This window comes from Mus pahari, chromosome 21 (genome assembly GCF_900095145.1).
Source record: "Mus pahari chromosome 21, PAHARI_EIJ_v1.1, whole genome shotgun sequence".
Taxonomy (NCBI): Eukaryota; Metazoa; Chordata; class Mammalia; order Rodentia; family Muridae; genus Mus; species Mus pahari.
In genome coordinates this window covers 5,530-28,626 of record NC_034610.1, presented here as the reverse complement: position 1 = coordinate 28,626, position 23,097 = coordinate 5,530, and the positions used below count along the sequence as shown (strand labels likewise).

The window sequence follows — 23,097 nt, the reverse complement described above, 5'->3', positions numbered from 1 at the left end:
GGACTACAGAGCAAGCAAGCCCTTGGCTAAAGAACAAATGGAGCTGGCAGGAGCATTCAAGCTCATCTGAAGGATCCAGGTCAATTCCCAGAACATAAATGGCAGCTCACAGCCCCGACTGCAGGTCTCTTGACATGCAGTGATACAGAGATACATGAAGATAAAACACCCATACACATAACATAAAAATAACTAAGGACCACAAAAACATGAACAAAAAACAGACAGAAAGACAGAAAACAAGTCTATCCACTTGGAACCATGTAAATCTACACAAGTGAATTGGTCCCTAAGAAAGATGGATTGGGGAAACATACTAAGCAATGGTGTCAACCTAAGAACCAAACACGTCTTAACCAAAAACTATGAGTTTGTGAACCTACTTACCACGTAACTTGATAAAATTCACCTAAACGTAAACCTCATGCAATCCTCAATCCTTTAGAGCTCAAAATCTTTACAATTAGCCCATTTACAATAAGAAAAATTGATTGAAATTGTTAAAATACACCATATCTCTGCCTTTCTTCCGAAAACTAAAGGGCACACTACTTTGAGCTTGGACAAAGCATCACAATGCCAGAAAATGCCGTGGAGCGTTTAAGTTATTACAAAGTTATCCCTCCCTGAACTCTTACTACTTCCTACTGTCTTCACAAATAACCACTGTTAAAGGCTGGCAGGTTACCTTCCAAACTTTCCACATGTATGCATATGTTCAGTATGGGTGGTGTGGTAGTTTGAAAGAAAATGGCCCCCAGAGACCCATAGCACCATTAGAAGGTGTGGCCTTGTTGAAGTAGGTGTGGTCTTGTTGGAGGAAGTACCTCATTGGGGGTGGGGGGTGTTGAGGCCTCTTTTGTTCAAGCTTCACCCAATGTGGCTGACAGTCTCCTTAGGCTGCCTGCTGATGCAGATGTAAACTCTCAGCTCCTCTTTCTCCAGCACCATGTCTGCCTGCTTGCCATCATGATGATAATACACTAAACCTTTAGCCCCAATTAAATATTTTTCTTTATAAGCTTCCATAATCATGCTGTCTCCTCACAGCAACAAAACACAAGTAAGATGTGTGAATGTTTATCAATATAAATAAAACAGACATGTTACATGTCCTAGTGAAAATTACATTCTTTATAACTGTTTACAGTTGAGTTCCTTAAAAGCTTTGCTAGACTTAGTAAAACAATTAAAACCTTGGTAATACTGACCAAAGTTAATATTGATCCAAATTTCTTAAAATTCAAATATTGTTACTGTCTATCAATAAACAATCTTGGTTAACTGTCCTCCAATTTGGAAAATATGCACAATATAATCTAGCAAATGCTTTTGAAATAAATGTCTATAACTTTTATCTATTACTAAAATATGTAAAAATACCAAGATGCTTTCCATAACAAGATATTCACAATTATACATCTTTTCATGTTTTTTCCTTGAAAAATTGTCTTTCCTTTAGTTTCTTTTAAACATTAAATTTATAAATAATATTCTTTAGCTTTCCAAATGCCTTATAAAATTACTAGATTTTCAAACATCAAACCAAGTAAAAGCAGCTAAAAGCTACTATTACCTCTATTTTTTAAAGGAATCAACTAAATCTAGGTGTTTTAAAAAAGATTACAGGGGCTGGTGAGATGGCTCAGCAGTTAAGAGTACCGACTGCTCTTCCAAAGGTCCTGAGTTCAAGTCCCAGCAACCACATAGTGGCTCACAACCATCAGTAACAAAAATCTGATGCCCTCTTCTGGAGTGTCTGAAGACAGCTACAGTGTACTTACATATAATAAATAAATAAATAAATCTAAAAAAAAAAAGAAAAAAAAAAGATTACAAATGTATTCACTGGGATGAATAGCTAAGTGATCCTGTAAGGTCTTGTCTAATCGTACTGAGTGGTAGACTACTTCATCTCACCTTACACAAGAGATATTCTGTCCCATCTTCCTTTGACAGCAGCCACATTTAAAAAAAAAAAAAAAATTCCATCCTGTACAGGTATGCTAACACACACACCTAGAATCTCACAGTCAGGAGGCAGAAGCAAATGAATCTCTTGAGTTTGAAGAACCTGGTCTACACTGTAAGATCCAGGCCAGCCAAGAATGCATAGGGAGACTCTCTTTAAAACAAAACAAAATCTATCCCATAACCCTGAAAACAGTGAATTATATAAATGTACAAATGTAGCTGGGCATGGTGGTTCACAGATCTGTAATTCTAGCATGGGGGAGGCTAAGGCAGGAGGATAACTGCATAATGAGTGTGAATGCCAGACTGACTACAGAGACAGACAGATGAGACTAAGAAGAAATAAAAAGGTTATTAGTTTGTACTAATTTGGCTACTCAGAAGTTATATAGCCTGAATAAAGTAGGAGAACTCACCCTCCAGTCCACTGAATGACATCAATTACAAGCAGACTTGGGGTCAAGCAAACCTTTTACAGGGGTCACATCAGATATCCTGCATATCAGTTATTTGCATTTCAATTCATAACAGTAGCAAAATTACAATTATGAAGTATCAATAAAAATGTTATGGCTGGGGTCACCAGAGCATGAGGAACTGTATTAAAGGGTCACAGCGTTAGGAAGGTTAAGAAGCCCTGCTGTAGATAACAGAAGCCATGGTTCTCAGTATCAGGAAGTAAACACATATGGAGCTTGTGAAGGTCTGATGTGTCTAGAATTATGTTTGTATGTGTGTAAAATAAAATGTCTAGCCTTATCTGATGATACACATATAGCTACCAAATGAAGCTTGGGTATCTTGGAGAAATGGCTAATCGAGGTTTGGGCAGAAATAGCTTGCTGCTACTAGAAAACAAGGGAATATTCCAAAAACTGATCAGCACTTGTCAAAGTGCCCATGGTCATCTTGAAGAAGCCCTGATTGGTTAAAATGGACCATGGAAGATCTTTCAAGGCCAATGACTAAAAAAGAATTCATGAGTTTAGTTTACAACAATGTACACATATAAGTCAAGAAAAAGCTCTCACAGATGCAAAGAAATACAAACACATCCTTAGTCATCAGGGAAATGCAAATCAAAACAACCCTGAGATTCCATCTCACTTCAGTCAGAATGGCTAAGATTAAAAATTCAGGTGACAGCAGATGCTGGCAATGTTGTAGAGAAAGAGGAACACTCCTGCATTGCTGGAAACCGCTCTGGAAATCAGTCTGGCGGTTCCTCAGAAAATTGGACATAGTACTACCNGAGGATCCAGCAATACCTCTTCTGGGCATATACCCAGAAGATCTTCCAACTGGTAATAAGGACACATGCTCCACTATGTTCATAGCAGCCTTATTTATAACAGCCAGAAGCTGAAAAGAACCCAGATGTCCCTCAATAGAGAAATGGATACAGAAAATGTGGTACATTTACACAATGGAGTACTACTCAGCTATTAAAAACAATGAATTTATGAAGTTCTTAGGCAAATAGATGTATCTGGAGGATTTCATCCTTAGTGAGGTAACCCAATCACAAAAGAAGTCACTAGATATGCACTCACTGATAAACGGATATTAGCCCAGAAACTTAGAATACCAAAGATACATTTTGCAAAACACAAGAAAACCAAGAAGGAAGACCATCGTGTGGATACTTCAATCCTCCTTAGAATAGGGAACAAAATACCCATGAAAGGATATAGGTACAGAGACAAAATTTAGAGCTAAGATGAAAGGATGGACTATCCAGAGACTACCCCATCTGGGGATCCATCCCATCATCAGCCATCAAACCTAGATACTAATGCGCATGCCAGCAAGATTCTGCCGAAGGGACCCTGATATAGAGGCCTCTTGTGAGGCTATGCCAGTGCCTGGCAAACACAGAAGTGGATGCCCACAGTCGGCTACTGAATGGAACACAGGGCCCCCAATGGAGGAGCTAGAGAAAGTACCCAAGGAGCTGAATGGGGATGCAACCCTGTACGTGAAACAACAATATGAACTAACCAGTACCCCCTGAGCTTGTGTCTCTAGCTGCATATGTAGCAGAACATGGCCTAATCGGCCATCATTGGGAAGAGAGGCCCCTTGGTCTTGCAAACTTTATATGACCCAGCACAGGGGAAGGCCAGGGCCAAGAAGTGGGAGTGGGTGGGTAGGGGAGCAGGGGCGGGGGGAGGATATAGGTAACTTTTGGGATAGCATTTGAAATATAAATAAAGAAAATATCTAATAAAAAAAAGAAATACAAACACAATAAACTTAAAAAATAGCACTTGGTGACTATATTAGTATTAACCAACCTAGGCAAGAAATAAATGTATGTTAAAACAAGTGGGAAAATGTTGGTGATGTTTTTTATTTACATCAAAATATCTCCTCAATAAGAGTCATGGTACAAAGGTAAAGAAAGCTAAGAAACCTGTGGCAAGAGCCACCATTCCTGTTAAAGACACAGATGTTCATAAGTGAGGATACACAATGTTACTTCTGAAGGACTCCTGACAAAGATGCAGAACATGAACCTGTACAGCAGACGAGTCAATATGGAGACAATTCTAAATTGTCCTGCTGCCACCCAACACCACCACCTCGCAGAAAAACAAAAAAAAAAAAAAAACAAAAAAAAAACAAAAAACCAAACAGTAACTGTTCCAAATTAAAAGAGATGAGGCAATCATTAAGGCATGTATAGGAATTATTCTATAAGGAAGACTTTAAGTACAATGTGTAGTGAAATTTGGAAAAGATCTCCAACAATAATTTCAACAATATTAACCTCCCAATGAATAATAACAATGCTTTGATTATGCAAATATCCTTTTAAAGGAAAATAAAGAGCTGTTCAGAGGTAACTGGCACTCTGGATTAGAATTTACTCTCAAATATTCAGGAAAAAAAATGTGTTTGTGTTATATATAAAGAGAAAGAGAAAGTAAATGTGTTTAACACAAAGACTCTGGGGCTGGAGAGACTGCTTAGCAGTTAAAGAGTAATTGTTGCTCTTTTGAGGATTCAGGTTCAACCCTCAGCACCCACACAATGTCTCATAGCCATCTCTAACTCCAGTCCCAAGGGAGCCGTCACTCTCTTCTGACTCCGTCAGGCACCCACTACATACACATATATTCAGGCAAAGCACTCAAATTCATAAAATAATACAATTGTTTTTAAAAAAAGAATAGATGAAGCTTGAACCTAAATTTTTTTTTCCTTCTAACCTTCCAATGGGTATGTTACAAACAAATAAGAAGAAAAAAATGAGGGCTAGAGAGATGGCTCAGCAGTTAAGAGCACTGACTACTCTTCCAGAGGACCTGAGTTCAGGTCCCAGCAACCACATGGTGGCTCACATCTGTAATGTGATCAGGTGCCCTCTTCTGATGTGTCTGAAGACAGCTACAGTGTACTTGCATATAACAAATAAATACATCTTTAAAAAAAAAAAAAAAAAAGAAAGTTACATATGGACATGATGCCAGTAAAAATTACTAAAATGTAAGCAATGGGTTCCCTTAGAAAAGGCTTGCTACAGGGGGTCTTCTAATCCCCCACCATCATGCCCCAGGGGTAGGATGAGTTTGGACTCTGAGCCTCTGGAATCCATCCTTCAAGCAGAACCTATAGGCTGTGGCTTACTGGCAGCCAGCTATATGAAATTGAGGGCCTATGACATGGCTTGTCTATAAAAGACAACTGGGAACCTTTCAATTTCTGAGCAGCTCCTTGTCTTTATTCTCTATAGAAATGGGACATTCAATTCTATCCTCAAAAAGTATTAACTATCATGGGCAAGAAGAAAATTGCCAAAAGATCAAAGATCAAGACCTTTATGAAAGTTTCTAACTACAATCCCTCTCACCCACAAGGTACACTGTGGGTATCCTCTTGGATGAAACATTTGTCAAAAAGGATGTCTTTTAGAGACCAAGCTATGAAAAAAAGTGTGGGAGTCCAAGGTCAAGTCTGAAGAAAGATACAAGACAGGGAACAACAAATGGGTTTTTCCAAAAGTGTTACTTTTAGGGATCCACCATTAAAAATTAAAAGCACACAAAGGGTGAGGACTTCTGTACAGGGCTAAGCCACACCTTTCCGATCTTGTTCAATACCTTCAAAGTGCACTTCACAAGGGCCAACTGCAGTTTCCCATTTGCAAAAATGAACAGCACTCTTCTAACCATTCACAGTTCTAAAGAGTGGCTGACACATGCTAATTTGGGGGGAAAGGAAGAATTTTACACAATAAACACAAATGTCCCTCCATATCTGTGGCTTTTACATCAGTGAGTTCAACTATCACTAACCAAAATTAATCAGGAAAACTGTTCATACTGAATGAGTACTGACTTTTCCTCTTATTATTCCGTAAACAATATTATTTCCTAAATGGTGTTTACACAGCATTAGAGGTAATCTAAACATAAGTGTAATTGATGGAAATATGTGAATAGGCTATATGCAAATCATATTTTTTTTTTCTGTAAGAGACTTAAACATCGAAGAACTGAGTATCTGCAAGGATGCTGTCCTGGAATCAATACCCTTGGTACATCCAGGGATAAGATTATAAAAGTCACTCATCTTTATAAAGTTCTAAAAAACATGTAAGCTACACATTTCCAACAAAGTAAACAGGTGTTATAAAGATAATTTAATATATAGATGTTTTTGTCTGAAAAATTTTTATCTGAATTCAAGATTTATGTTAAAGATTAAATACAAATTACTTCGTGGCCAAGAGATCAGTGATAAGGAGCTCACCAAGCCCAAGGCCCTACTCTCAGTCCCTTATAAGAAACAGATAAAAACTTATGGGAAGATTTTACAGAACACCTGAAATACCTGATTAATCCCAACGCTGTGTCAACTTTATTGCATCAAAAACACATTACTAAATTAAGCAATGCCATTAAGGCAGTTTGGGGCAACCGTTCCAGTGTCACTCTACAGAGATGTCTACAGTACTCCCCAGGCTGTATACACAAAAGTATATGCTTCAAGAGTTTCGGCCTTTAACTGTAGGGAAAAAAAGGACCTCTGAGGAACACACCAAATTCAGAAGGTGTTAGATCAAGGAAAAGATTTAAAAAAAAAAAAAAAATCTATTCCTTTTCCAAAACTTAAGCTTTTGATGCACATTTAGAGACGTTACCCATGGAGTAACTCTATATCAAATTACAGAACTGACCCTTGAGGCTGCATCTTATAATAGTTGTTATTCTAAAAAAAACAAATGAATAAAGTCAGAAATTCTCAAATAATATTCAACAGCACTGTTATATGTCCCACTCTTGGGGAAACTGGCCTTCTCCCAGCTCAGTCTACCACGAGCACTACAGGGGCAGAGCAATCTGGTGGAGGTGAATACTTGGACTGTCCAGCAGCACTGGGCCTAGAAAGAAAGATCCCAGAAGCCAAGAATGCTGGAACCAAAGGGCCTGCCTGCCTGGCTCTACAGGGAGGCTGAGGAGAGAAGGGAACAAGAACAGAACCCCTGAGAGGAGATAGTCTTTTGTTTGTCTAGTTATCACCATATCTAAGAAGATAGACAACTTCTTGGTATATGGTTCACAGTCACTAAGTAACTAACAATACATCAAAGAATGCAATCATAGGCCTTCCTAATCAAACTATAAAAGTGACAATGTAAGCTGCAGATTGTAAACACTTGCTTGATACACATTCACTTATCAGTGCTAACTGTCTATAGGGAGTATAAGTGTTCTATTTCTCGCTCTTAATAAATAAGGTGATGTCAAAGCCAAAGAAGCTTCTTGACCCACAGTGGGTATACTTACAAACCATCCCTATACCTTTTATTTGGTTTTTTCAGTTCTTATAATGCAGGATAAAGATGAACATATGAATAAAATGTGAATCACAAAGACCAAATACCATGTTTACCATCAAATTTGAGACAGATCATGTAAGCAACCACAGGCTACAGAACACGGTTCACCAGCCCTAACTTCTTCTAGTAGAAAATATAAAATCTGATTTAGTTTGTTTCTCTACTCCTATAGCAAACCTCATTAATTTATTTCCAACCATTAAATTATGAGGTAAGTAGTTCATATTAAAATTGTTATAAAAAATATAGTGAAATTATGTAGAACAGAATGCAAATAAATTTAATGCAATTTACGACATATGCTCATTAAGCCCAGTAACTTCTTCCCCAATTTTAAAGAAATAGCAACATTTCTTATAAAGCAATTAAGTTTAATTCCCTGTATGATTTTTATAAAAGTACTAATATGTTTTAAGTGGCAAACTCTATGTGCTTCCCAAGTACTACCCATACAAGCAATACAGAATTTCACTACCACATTAGACCTAACATTTCCCCAGAGCCTGTCTTATGTGGCTATAGTCATCTTACTATGCTTCTTGTGTCCATGCTGCTGGAAAGCAGTCTGTACAAGCAGGAGTAGAGGCACAATCCTGGGAGAGAGGAGTAGAGAAAGATGTTGAGAAAACAAAAACAGACAAAACGAGCTCACTAGAGTCTGAGCTCAGCCAGTGTTCAAAGGTCGTGGTTGATCACATTTTTGTCATAACTACTATGAGTCCATTAACAGCAAATCTGGCCCTAGAAAGAGATATCTGAAATCACATATGGAAGTAGTAAAATCATCATTAATTCTAAATTACCTATTGCAAATGATACGATATGACTGTTCAGGAGAGTAAAGTATATAAGTCCCTTAAGTATCAACAGAATTACTCTAACAAACTTAATGCTAGTCTAGGACACATGAATTTCAAGTGACCATTTTTTGTGATCCTGAATTGTTGAGATTATATACACTCAAATCATGCCGTATCAAAATCTACTCAATCTGAGTTACTCCTGTAGTCTAAATGTTATTACTGTGAGAAAAGAACTTGTTAATTATTTTAAAGCAGTAATCCTAAAGACCTTGAACACAATTACTACCCAACACAAAACTCTGATCTGCCCCGACTTTGAAACCCTCAGGGGAGAACTCCCCTCTCCCCCACCATACTTAAGTGAAAGTTAAAACACCTAGTCGATATTTCTGCAATGCCCTAAAAACTACATTTAAAGCAATACTTAGGCATACTCGGTCCTCATCAACCTAACCGTATTAAGTCGAAGCCTCTTCCCACAAACAGAATATCCAAGTAAAGAAAATGACTTCTGTATTTTGAAAGCAAATGTCCAGAAATGTTAGCTACCAACACCAGCTACCAAGTCAATCACCCTTTGCTCATTTACTTGAGACAGGCAGGCACGTGGCTCTACAATGTACTCTAAATGCTCCACTGTGCACTGAGAATCTGAAGCACCAGTCATCACTAAGTGGAAAGTACAAAGTGCTGCACGACAACTTAATGAAATCTAAATCCGTAATTCTCAACAAGATTGTTACTCCTCCCATAAGGGAAACTGATAAAGCTAAAGACAGAGTTGGATGGCACCAAGGGAGAGGGCTACACAGCGTGTAGTATGTAAAAAGCGCAGATGCTGCTGAAGAACCTACTCTGAGTGCTCCACACAGCAAAGAGTCATGCAGCCCCAATATGAGCAGCCCCAAGTTAGGAAGCAGTCTACAGCACTGGCATGGAAGAATTATGCTAGTGAAGGCTTCCTTAATTTAAAGCACTAAGTATGTTCCATCTTTAAATAATTTTCAACAACATGGAAAGAAAACTACAGCCTGATACTATTAACCAAACTTCCCCTACAAAACAAGACAACAGAAAAAAGGGTAACACAGCCCTGAAAGATGAAAATCACAGAGAAATGTCCTGCAAATGCTTCCCGTAAGTGTTTTTCCTGAGCCATAATTGTTCGTGTTACTCTACCAGTTTCATGTCTCAACCAACCCAGGGTTGCTATTTGATACTGATGGTAAGGTTATAAAAAGTTCTGTAGTTATTTACAAACTGCCCCCTCAGAACACAAAACTGGAAGAGAAATGTAGACTAAGAAATATCCTGGGTACTAGAGTGAGTCTGGCAAGTGTGTATCTTACAGTGGCTCAGAGTAAGTTATCTAACTAACCAAAGAATGACAAGGACAGAAGACCACCATGATACCCTGCCAAGAATAACGAGGGTCAAACATGCTGCACTTGTCAAATCACTTCAAACACTGGGGAGGTAGAGGCAAGAAGACTGGTCCAAATTCTAGACTAGCCTCCTCTACATACAGTTCCAACTGAGGTAGCCAATACTCTATCTCAAAAGTCAACGATTGGTAGACTACCAATACTATATCTCAGAAAGACTGGTCAACTTTTAGAAAGACAAAAGAATTGTCAGAATTTTAAAACTGAGGTAAATCTAAGAATTAAAGTGCAGTGAATCTTCTAGCATCTTAAACCCATAGACCCCATCCTACCTCCCACTCAGTCCACTCAGAATAAGAAAAATGAAGTATTTCATGGGCCAAGTCGTCTACACTACCGTAAGCAGCTATAAAAATGGGCTACAGAAATTCATCGCCAACAAATATTTTATTATGTTAAAGAGATACTATTAATTTTTTGATATGTGAAAAATATATACCAGGGCTTTTTTTTTTTAAGTTAAATGACTCTAATACTTAACTAAAAATTACCCTCCTCTAGTTTTATCCAGATATAACCACTGCTAACCCACCTCTAACTCTGTCCAGACATAACCACTGCTAACCCACTCTTAAACTTTTCACGAATTACCTTAAACAGTGAGTTTTAAATTTTCTTCCCCAATTGCACTCAAATTTTCCAAAGAAGGTATTTATCATATAAAGACATTCCCTTCCCTTTCCCTTTTCCTTTTCAAAAACAAAGCATGAGAGAAGAGGCCCCTATGAGAACAGCCTCCACTCAGTTAGTAGCCTTCAACACAGTGCACACAGCCAATCACATGAAGATGCTCCCAAGAACACTCAGGGCAGGCCTGATGCAGTCATCGTCTGGTTAAGCTGTCCTCACTAGATGAGGACTCCAAGTCTCTGTAAGAACTGACTACTTGGAACAGTAGCAAGTAGAGTTCCTCATAATGACTAATTCCATCTGATTTAGCTGCTCCCTCACACACTGATTCTCATGAGTCTTCCAAGGTAAGGACAAACTTTCTCTCAATGTATCAGAATTGGCAATAATGGCCATGGGATTAACTCTCATTCAACTAAGGGTAATGAGGAGTAATTGACTCCTTCTTGAACAAAGGATCTCCTGATATAATAATCTTTAATGTAGTGGTGAAGGACAGAGAAATCCTTTGAAAAATTAGGAGGAAGATGAAAGGAGATAACTCAGATTGAAATTCATTCACATTTTGCAGATTAATTTTAAATAAATAAAACAAGCTGTATTCTTAGCTTAATAATCACTAGCATGCTATTTCCAAGCCAACATTCTCTGATGAATAGAAAGTAAGACAGAATTATATAATTATGTGGAATATAATTATAAAGTCTGAGACTTAGCAAGCCTTTGCTAACCCTTCTTATTTTAAACATCTATTTGTCTTGCTTTTTGTTTCAGATAGGATTGTACAATATGGCTTAGTCTGGTGTAAAAAAGTACATAGCCCAGACCAGCCTCGAATTCAGAGCAATCCTCCCGTCTCAACCTCTTAGGTGTTGGAATTACAAAGTGTGTATCAGGATATCCAACTTTCATATTTTAAGCATTTGAAGGTTTAAAAATGTCCTGCTACCAAACAGTAATGATACTTTTTGTGAGCTAGCCAGGTGTGTAGTGCCACACACCTGTAACCCCAGCACTCAGGATGCTGAGACATCAATACGACCCTGTCTCAACAATACTAATAATAGTTATTATTACCATGAGCTAAATGTTGATGCCTTAAAAGCCAAATTCACCATGAGCACTTCAAGCCTGTAATTCAGACTCCTTCTTTTTTGTACTCTGCAAACACAACTTAAAAGAACAGTAATGAATAAGCTGCTCCAGTGCTCAACTGCAATAACAAAGCATGCACCACAGCAGCCATATATGCAGAACGGAATAGAAACCCTGACTAATAAGACACTGCACAAACATCATGACCAAGAAGCAAGTTGGGGAGGAAAGGGTTTATTCAGCTTATACTTCCATACTGCTATTCATTACCAAGGAAGTCAGGACTAGAACTCAAGCAGGTCAGAAAGCAGGAGCTGATGCAGAGGCCATGGAGAGATGTTCTTTACTGGCCTGCTTCCCCTGGCTTGCTCAGCCTGCTTTCTTATAGAACCCAAGACTACCACCCCAGAGATGGCACCACCCACAGGGGGACCTCCCCCCTTGATCACTAATTGAGAAAATGCCTTACAGCTGGATCTCATGGAGGTATTTCCCCAACTGAAGCTCCTTTCTGTGATAACTCCAGCCTGTGTCAAGTTGACATAAAACTAGCCAGTACAACAGTGGAAGAGGTTTAAATTCGGTAAGTTGGAAATAAGTGAGGTTTTGCTGTTGTTGCTGTTTTAGTTTAAGAGAGAAATCTCTCTACAGTCCTAGCTGTCCTGGAACTCTGTATGTACATTCATATGTATATGGCCTTGAACTCTGAGAAACCCACCTTCCTCTGCCTCTCTGAGTACTAGCATCAAAGGCATTCACCACCAAGCCCACATAAGAAGGGACATTTTTTGTAACTAAAGAACTTCATTATTAGTGCTCTATGCAGCAAATTAAAAAGCAACATGGCTGCGTTCTTATACAGTTAACAAAATACTAAAAAAAGTTACTTACAGTATCACTAAATTCCTTTTATTCCATATTCTAAATATATATCATTGGGAGAGAGAATTAAGTTTCATAAGAGGATACCTGTCCATATTATCAGTTATAAATTCACAAGATTTCCAAATGTATTGCTCTCAGTATCAGGAAGTTCACCACTACTTAAAGTAAGATGCATATTCAAGAACTTTATCTAACTTTCAACAACCCTTTTTGCAGCCTTTCCCAATGCTACCCACCATAATAAACAAACAAAAAAAAATTAAGATGAAATTGCAGAAAGGCATTTAAGAGCACTGTCCCATTTGGACATCCACAGATGCTATTTTAAAAACTCATGTACTTAAATCAAAAGTTCTGAAAACTATGCTAATTAGCATACATTTAATTACGTTTCTAAAAGGTACAAGTAGATAATGCTGAGCCGGTATTTGCTACATTTAATGTCCGAATTGCTATTATTCCTTAAGAAGAAATAGAATTTATTTTGTCCAAGCCTGTCTTCCAATCAGATCAGTAAACCCAGCAAAGAGTAAAAATTGGACACCTGCATTTAAAAAAAAAAAAAAATTAAAAATCTGCTTAGTCTAATTCGTGAATGAGACCCTGGCAAATGATTCTTCTAGCTTCTAACCCCCTCTGGGTGCACACTGTCTCCCTAGCATTTGTGTCTTTCCTTCCTAACTGATGATCAGAAGGGCAAGCAGAAATTTAAGGAAGGAAAGAAGGAAGGAAGGAATAAAAAAAAAGGGGGGGGGGGAAATCGCAGAATTATGTTGTCTCCCTACCAACCGTCCAATTAGCGAAGTCCCTGGCTGGCAAGTCACCTAGTCAACAGAACCACAATAATAAACACTACGTGTAACGTGACCACGGATCGCCACCCCGTGGGTCCTCTCCAGGGCCTCGCATCCGTGTGTCAGCTTCCTCAGTCACCACCGGGGAGGGCCTGCAGAGTGATGTCCTGCAAACAGTTCAGACCCTGCCAGGCCACGGGCCCGCGCGCGGGGTGGGGGGGTGGGGTGGGTGATGGGGTGGGGGATGATAGTCCTCAGTGGAACCCACCCGGGAACGTGGCGCGGCCGCCTCGGGGACCGGCCCTCCCCCCTGCCCTCCCTCAGCCCTGCCCGGCCCCCGGGAGGGGCGCGGGCCGTTCCCCTCCCCCACGGCCGCCCGGCCGCCGTCGCCCCACCCGGGGGAGGCTGCGTGCGGCCCGCGCCCTTGCTCGGCACGCGAGCCCCGGGTCGGGTCGGGCCGGACCTGGCGGGGGAGGCCGGGTTGCGGTACGAACCTCGCTGTTGAAGGTCTTCACGGCCTCCATGTTGTCTGCGCAGAGGCCCGGGGGGGGGAAGGGCCCGGCGGAGGGAGAGGCGGCGGCGGCCGGGCGCGAGGCGTGCGGAAAAAGGCGGGCGACGGGCCCGGGAGGCCGCGGAGCACGGCGAGCAGGCGACGCTCCTCAGCGCCGGCGAGGCCCCGGCATGGCCGCGGGGCGGGCGCAGGGAGCCGGACGGAGGCCGCCGGGGCGGGTCGGCGGCGGGGGAGGGGCTGGCGCGGCGCCTTCTCTGCTTCTCCGCCCCGCTCGGAAGCGGCCTCCACACTCAGGCTTCGGCCCCCTCCGCTCCCCACCCCCTTCTCCTCCTTCCCCTTCCTCCCACGGGCTCCTGGGTCGCCTCCCTGCCGCCTAGGCCGCGGGAACCTGCAGCGCGCGGCGAAGACACAGGAGGAAGCGCTGACCGCGGCGGCTGCGGCATCTAATATGGCGGACGCGGTCGAGCCGCGCACTCGGAGTCGGCGGCGCCAGCCAGCGCGCCCCCTGGCGACCGGGCCGCGCGAGGCCCGCGGCCGCGCCGGATCATAGAGACGGCGTGGGCCAGAGCGTCAGGAGTCGTCGCTGCGGCGGGAGCGGGGCACTCCCCCCCCCCCCCCCCCCCGGGCCCTGGGCCGCCCGCATCCCAGGCCGCGGGAGCGAGCGCTGCGGCTGGACGGAGGGGCTCTGGGTTGGCCGATGCCGCGGATGAGCGCCGCTCTGAAACAAATCAAAGTGCAGGGGAAGAGACCGAATGGAGGAAACTACGGTGTCTCCGTTGCCGCTCCCCGGCGGGATGGCACCTGCCCCGCGAAGGCGGGATTGAAGTGCCTTTGAGAACTTGAGCGGGTATTGACTTAGATTCCTCGTCGCCACCGTGTGTCCCGGTGTCCTGGCGGCGGGGAGCAGACGCTGCACACAAAAGGTGGCTCGGGTCGAGTGCAGCCGCCGCGCAGGAAATGCGAGCTGCGCGAGCCGGGCCTGGGCACCCCGGTGGCTGGAAGGAACCCAGAACGCCCCCGTTTGGACGCGGATATGCAACCTGGTTTTGGTGGTGGTGGTGGTTGGTTGGTTGTTTTTTGGTTTTTTTAGGAGGCGGGTTATTCCCAAGGAATTTGGCTCCAGGTTATTGGAGCAGAGGATGATTGCGGATTTTAGGATCCAGATGTGCTACTGGTGAAACCGCTTCGTGCTTGCTTGAAGTTAAACCAGGGCGGGGGAACGATTGTTCCCACTGAACGTTCCCACAGGTACTGCTAATTGCCTTCGCTCTTCCCAAATTCATGCAAAAGGAAGCGGGTGGGGGGAATGGGCTGCTTTAGATTAGTATTTCCTAAGAGCTAAGTCCAGAGGCCTATGAAACAATCTTTAAGTCGGCTTCATTCACAGCTTTGCTCCTGGTGCTGGCCGTTTCGAAGGTAAAAATTATGATGGGACGCTTCCATTTTTTTCACCTGCTATCTCTAAAGCAGATCATTTCCACCTCTTCCAGTACTCACTCGCCTAACCCTGACGATCCTGCTGTCTCCGAGTAGCTTGCATTTTTATGGACAGTAGCCAAAATGATTTATTTTAGACACACCCCTTGCTTAACCCCCTGTGATACTTTTCCATTGCCCTTTAAATACATCCTTCCCTCTTGCAGTGGTGTGAAGGCTCCGCTACCTCTCTGCACATGGCAGTCTTCCACACTGTCCCTTGACAACAGAGAGCATTTGCCTGCCGGAGAGATGTGTGTGTGTGCCTCTTCCCTTAGCTAGCTGCTGTTGCTCGTGGTCGGTTGCTTTTTTTCATAGCTGCCCTCTCAAGAAGTCTCTGATTATGTGATGCTGGCACTTGAGGTTCAAATTCAGCCTTACTCAAACCAGGTTGGCACAAGAATTCCCACTTTGGCCATATTTACTCAGTAACAGGTAGAACAAGTGTGACCAAGCTATACTGGTCAAGTTATTAAAATGCAGTATAAACCACTGAACCCAAACCAGTTAGCATACTATGCAATCTGATTTAGAAAGATTCCACATCCAGGAAAATACCAGAGGACTTTGAGGGGAAGAGGGCAGGGAGGGGATAGGCTCAGTGTATTCTATAGATGAAACAAAGCAAGGGAGAAGGAAAAACTTAGAATCTAGAGTCTTGGCATCTGGACCATTTACAAGTCTTGTATGCAGCTAAACACACCTCCAGAATGTAAATGGCTCGGCATTCAAACCACATTATATATGTTGAACTGGGCTTCATGCATGCTGGGCAAGCACTCTGACGACCAAGTTATACACTTTGTCCCCCAGATCTCAAATGCTCAAAATCCTGACCTTGCTTGGAAGTAAATCTTTACAGGGGTAACGGGTAATTAGAACAAGGTCAACAAGGCCCTAATCCAACTTGACAGGTGCCAGAAGACAGGAGGATACAGAGACCCACAAAGGGAAGATGTGGTGAAGTCAGGGAGGAGAGAGGCATTCTCAGGAGGTAGAGGACATTGAGCCTGCCAGCATCCTGATAGTGAGCTCCAGGGCTCTCGAAGAGTGGGCAAGTGCATGCCTGCTGCCAATGCCACTCTTGACTGTGGCACTTCAGTTACCACAGACTCATCAAACCTGCACAGGTGTGGTACAGCACTCTGAGGCTGAGAGCCCAGCACTTTCCAAAATCTGCAGGCTGGAAGCAGTGAGGACACCTGCCAAACTCTTTTTATTTTTGGAAGACATTTGGATTTTCCTTTTGAGAGTAAAGCATTCTTCATTGAGAAGGGGTGCTATTTTTATTTCCAAAGGTAAATTCAGTTTTGCTCTGCAATGAAGCATCCTCACACAGCTCAAAGTTCTTAGGCCAACTTAAGAGTCAGAGTCAGGTTTCAGCAGGAGAGAAGATGGCTTCCACCTTGTCATGGGGCTTGGGAGGATTATATTGCATTTACTAGGAGAGATTTGGTCCAAGCTACTTGCTCGCAAAATCCAGAGGTAATCAGACTTTTGCAGGGTGGCAGTAGCCTTCTGATTAGGTTACTAGGATGAAAGATGAAGGTTTTCAAGTATATAAGACAGAGGCATATTTCGTGACAGGGTTTCTCTGTGTAGCTCTGGCTGTCCGGGAACTCACTTTGTAGACCAGGCTGGCCTCGAACTCAGAAATCCGCCTGCCTCTGCCTCCCGAGTGCTGGGATTAAAGGTGTGTGCCACCATACCCGGCTGAAACCCTGTCTCAAAACACCTAAAACAAAACAAAAAGCACAAAATCGACTTCCAAAACTACATAAAAATAGCCTCTCACTACAGACTTGAATCTAACTGCAGATTTCTTTTTTTAATTAAACTAATAAAATATATTTTAAAACATGCCACCCAGGATTGACATTTTTTAAGTCATCAAAATAATTTATAATAGTTAAATGCCTCTTAAATATACGTGATATCTTAAGCTAAAAGTAATATGCACTCAACCAGTTTTTAAAATCTATTTGGAACATTAAACATGATAGAAGTAGAAAAAAAAAATCTCTTATGAAGTCCTCTATGAAAGGAAATTGTGCCCGGCAGGGGTAGCACAGTCCTTTAATCCCAGCACTCGGGAGGCAGAGGCAGGCAAATTTCTGAGTTTGAGGCCAGCCTGGTCTACAGAGTAAGTTCCAAGACAGCCAGGGCTACACAGAGAAACCCTGTCTCGAAAAACCAAAAGAAAAAAAAAATTTTTTGACAGGTTCCTGATTAGACAGAAACCCTTTCATCTCCAAGGGAGAAAACAGTGTAACTGTGGGTTCATAGAATGAATTGGGTAGTGTGTCTTCTGTTTGTACTTTGTGGAATAGTCAGGAACCCAGAATAGCTGTGGTTGCCTGTGCATGATGAAGTACTGCAACTATTCAATACTGCAAGGTAGACAGGGCCCACGGGGCTTCCACTTGTAAAATAAGGAATTTCTGAGGAAATTCTGAAGAACCTCTTCAGGTTCCATATCACCAATGCTGTGAAGGTCACCCTTATTGATTCTTGGGTCCTGCACATCCTAGAGATGCCACCCTCCTCCCAACGCTGCTCCTTGAAGATTTCCATTCATTCTCACGGTCATCTGGCCATCTCTTCTACATACCTAGTAGCTGACTCAGACAGATGCAGACACCCACAGCCAAACAGTGGATCGAGCTTGGGTACTCTTAGGAAGAAGAGTTGGGGAAGGATTGAGCACCCAGACGGGGATAGGAACTCCACAGGAAAACCAACAGAGTCAACTAACCTGGACCCTTGAGGTTTTCAGAGACTGAACCATCAACTAAAGAGAATACACAGGATAGACCTAGGCCTCCAGCACATATACAAGATATCAGCTCTGTCTTCAGGTAGGTCCTGAACAACTGGAGCAGGGGCTATCCCAAAATTTGTTGCCTGTCTGTGGGACATGTTCTTCTATCTGGGCTGCTTTCCCTAGCCTCAGTAGGAGGGGATACAAGTAGCCCTGCAGAGACTCAATGTGCCAGGGTTAGAGGGATACCCCCGGGGGGGGGGGGTGTCTCACCCTCCCAGAGGAGAAGGTGAGGAGAGAGGAAGAAAGGAGGGAGGGATCTTGGGATGGGGTGACTGGGAGTGGAGGCATTGATCAGGATGTAAAGTGAATAAATAAAATATACATACATACATACATGCATACTTGGCCTTGGTTCCTGAAACCTCTTAGGAGTATATGACAAAGATAAGGCAAATCCACCTACACTTGAGCTTGACTTAAGATCAGTTTGGGATAGGTCGAGTCAACCACAATACTGAAGGGCACATTGCCATAGGAAGCAACCATGTTTGAGAGTTTGGGAATTTTCACTCCCACTTCTGCTTGACCTCCAGAAGAAGAAGAAGAGGGAGAAGGAAGAAGGAGGAGGAGAAGAAGGAGGAGGAGAAGAAGAAGAAGAAGGGCTGTCACTCAAGTAGATTGCTGGTGGCTAATGTTAGACTCACCCAGGGCCACCTAAAGAAACCTTCCTAAGACCCCACCCCACCCCCAAAGTATGGGGCTGGATGGATTTTCCTGTTTTTAAACATGCCAAGAAAATAGAGTGAGACTATCCCCAAGAGACTCTGGCTGGGGAGTCTGGTGAATGTCATACTGACCTTCCTCTGGTTGTTAGCTGTGTCCATCAAAACACTGTAATTAGTGGGCAAAAGCACACACATGTGTTCATGAGTCAATCTAGCAACCTTAACTGAGTTCAGGAGGGTATTGATAAAGCCTCCAAATTACAGCCAATCAGAAATACAGATTGTAACTTGAGACTTGTGATCAATAGTGTAAGTGAGGCAGACAACAGCTTCTCTGGTTTGCCAAAACTTCCTGTATTTTATTTTGAAATAAAATGCCAGCAAAGAATAATACACGTGCGTACACACACATACACACACACACACAAATGGAATTGCAGGAAAATTAATAGAACTACACTTACCCAGATTAACTTAATTCAGTTAGTCTTATAAAGAAAATTAATGGGAATTTTTTTCTCGCTCATGGACCCTTTATAACTGTATACGCTCATGTATGTACTAGACGTTAAATGAGAAGAAAAATTGGAGATAAATGAGATGGCACTTGGGTATGTGAGGTATGCACCAAGGGCATTATATGCTCACATAAACCTGACTTTGTGTATATACCTATACAAGGATAATGAACTGTTACATAAAACTCATAAGATTCATGGATTACAACAAGCCAGGCAAAAAGCAAAATGTAGTGATGCATGCTAAGATCCCAAGGGGACATGATGAAGTTGTTCACCTGACTTTGTAAAAACTCAGGACTCAGAAGAAATATCTGAAAGGGGCCACATTGATTTGACAGATTAATAAGGTTCACTCTTCCTTAATTCTGCCACAAAAGGGATCACCTTAGGCCTGGGATGTAACTCAAGGATAGCACACCTGCCTGCCACACATAAGGATTGATTGCCAACACAAAAGCAAAAAGTATGAACTTTCCAAAAATGCATATGGAAAACGGATAGTGTTTCAAATGAATCACTGAAAAGTTTAAATTCAAAAGCATTGTAGAACTGGGGAAATGTCTCAGAACTAAACTGGCACAATGAATGACTCCTGGCACTCAGGAGGATGAGGCAAGAGGATTGCCATGAATTGGAGGCTAGCCTGAGCTACAGTGTGTTTGTAGATGAGCTTAGACTACAAAGAGAGGCCTTGTCTAAAGGAAGTCTCAGGTTTGGGCATGGCAGAGTATATGTTTAATCCCAGGACTCAGGAAACATCAGCAGGAGGATCTCTCTGTGCTTGAATTCAACCTGGCCTACATGATGAGTTTTAGGACAGTGGGGGCTGCATAGTGAGAGCCTGTCACACAAATCTCAGAACAAGCAAAGTCTGGGTCATGGAGAGTAACATTCATTTTTATGCAAAATTTCTTCTTTAATGGTGGACTGAATCCCGCTCCAGATTCTAGCTTTAAGTGATTCCTCAGAATTCCCAAACAAAATTCAACAGCTTAATAAATGGATACATAAATAAAATGAAGGGTAGATTATGACTTAGTAATAGATTGCTTGCTTAGCATGTGTGAAGCCCTATTCTCAGTCTCAGACCCTATTTTCCCCCGATTCACCCTCCTCTCATTCTCCCTCCCACTCTCTCCATCCCTCCTGTCTAACACACACACACACACACCAGAAAAGCCAAGACTGATTTTTTTTAAACAAGGTTTCATATTGTAGTCCAGCTGATCTTAAACTTTAAATCGACTTACGAAATGCTGAAATTACAGGTGTGTGTTGTCATACCCAACCAGAAGTTTGTCTTAAAGGTATACGTGTGCTAGTGTGACCAGTGAGGTGGGTCAGCAGGTAAAGGTGTTTGCATTCAATTTGACAACTGAGTTCAATCCCTCATCCCCAGGACCTACACGAGAAAAGGAGATAACTCCCCCCCCCAACCCCCCAGGTTGATGTGTGACCTCCACCTATGAGCAACATGACCCACAAGCCCCATTCCCCTGACGCACACACTATATTCATACATATATGGTTCCTATAGGAGAGAAACACAATAATTGTCACTCTTCCACCATCACCATCTTTTATCTTGTGCCTTTCCAAGTTCCCTCTGATTTTCATGGCTCTTTAATGTTTGACAGCCACCGGACCCAGAAACAGACTCTGAGGACATTAGCACTGTGAAATGACACATACCCCTCCTTACCTCCTTCCCCGGAGTAGACAAGTCTAACTGCAATCAAGATTCCAAACCACCGGTGTGAGTAGGAACAGCATAGGGCTCAGGGAGAGATCAGTCTCCACCTATCCCATTCCTAGAGAGAAATTTCTCAGGGGTGGGTTTGAATACCAATCGCAGAGCTGGGCGGAGAGTTGTCTTAGGGTTTTACTGCTGTGAACAGACACCATGACCAAGGCAAGTCTTATAAAAAACAACATTTAATTGAGGCTGGCTTACAGGTTCAGAGGTTCAGTCTTTTATCATCAAGGTGGGAGCATGGCAGGATCCAGGCAGGCATGGCCCAGGCAGAGCTGAGAGTTCTACATCTTCATCCAAAGGCTGTTAGTGGAAGACTGACTTCCAGGCAACTGAGGTGAGAGTCTTAAGCCCACACCCACAGTGACACACCTATTCCAACTAGGCCACACCTCCAGATGGTGCCACTCCCTGGTCCAAGAATATACAAACCATCACATTCCACTCTCTGGCCCTCATAGACTTGTTCAAAAACATGAGACTATGGGGGCCATTAAATATAGCATAATGCAAAATGCATTTAGTCTAACTTTCAAAGTCCTCAGAGTCTATAGCAGTCTCAACAATGTTAAAAGTCCAAAGTTCAAGGTCTCTTCTGAGATTCATCCAACTAATTAACTGTAATCACCAAAGCAAGGCAGGAAACCAGCTGGGCAAACTCTGCATCTCCATGGCTGATGTCAAAGCAGTCTTCAGATCTCCACTCCTTTTTCATCTTTGTTGACTGCAACAAACTGCTTTCTCCTGGGCTGGTTCCACTCCCTGTTAGCAGCTTTCCTCAGCATGTATCCCATGGCTTTGGCATCTTTAACATCTTTGAGTCTCCAAGGCAATTTCAATGGTAACAGCTTCTTGTTTCAGTGTCTGGGATTCCACTTGATCTTTTAGACTCCTCCTAAGGGCTGGCATCAATTCTCCAGCTCTGCCCTCTGTAGTACTCTAAGCTCAGGTTGATCCACTCCACTATGGCTACTGTTCTTGGTGATCATTCCATGCTACTGACATCTCCAATGCACTGGGGTGCTCCACTCCAACTAGGCTTCGCCAATAGCCTCTCATAGGCTCTCTTCATGGTGCCAAGCCTCAAATCCTTTGCATGACCCCGTCAGTCCTGGGTCATCAACTACAGCTGAGGCTACACATTCTCCAATGGCCTTCCATGACCTCTCACAATAAGCCTTAGCTGTTTTTCATGACACCTTCATGCCTTCAAAACAAGTATCACCTGGGTGACTCTTACAGGTTATCAAATCTAGCTGCAACAAGAGGTACAACCTTGGCTATCTCTGGAACACAGCTTCTTTATGCTCCCAGAAGATTTCACCTCAGTGATGCTGGTCTCTTCTTAATCATTGCTAATTTCTTAGCTCCAGCTAACCAGCTTCAATTGTCCCAGTAGTTCTATCCATTCTTAACTCTAGAGCTAGTGCCACATGGCTGAAGCTGCCAAGTTCTGCTGCTTCCAGGAACTAGAACATGACCCCCTTGTACTATCACATTATCAATGGCTTTATGTTCTCCAAATCCTTCGCTGCCTAAGCTTGGCTGTCCTGGATCTTGCTCTGTAGATTGACCTTAAACACAGAGATCAACATGCCTGTCTCCTGGGATTAAAGGTGTGTACCACCATGCCTGTATTTTAATTTAGCTGGGTAGGATCTTGCCCCAAGGTCCCACTCCTTTAATCTGTTATTTCCTAGAACACAGGACTTTGCTCCATTTAAATTCCTGGTACCCCTTTAATACTCGAACCATATATTTTATATTTTTCCTTTCTAAGCTTGCTATGCTTGTTCAAACTTCTCTTTGTGAGACTTAACCAGAGAACAAAGTCTCTGCTGGGCTTTTCTGAAACTTCCTTTGTCAATGCAAT

The 23,097-nt window shown here is 42.6% G+C and overlaps 1 protein-coding gene across 6 annotated transcripts in view; it reads right to left on the bottom strand.

Annotated features, from left to right (window-relative positions):
* Positions 1 to 14,435, bottom strand: part of Scaf8 (SR-related CTD associated factor 8) — a 143,968-nt gene extending 129,533 nt beyond the window's left edge. For 4 of the 6 annotated variants that reach the window (XM_029532813.1, XM_029532814.1, XM_029532811.1 and 1 more), the window contains exon 1: positions 13,969 to 14,435. In XM_029532813.1, coding sequence (XP_029388673.1) covers positions 13,969 to 13,998 — 30 coding nt within the window. In that variant the 5' untranslated portion in view covers positions 13,999 to 14,435. Of the gene's footprint in view, positions 1 to 8,353; positions 8,416 to 13,968 lie in introns of all 6 variants that reach the window. The other 2 variants (XM_029532816.1, XM_029532815.1) reach the window with 2 other exon arrangements.
* Positions 14,436 to 23,097: the final 8,662 nt, after the last annotated feature.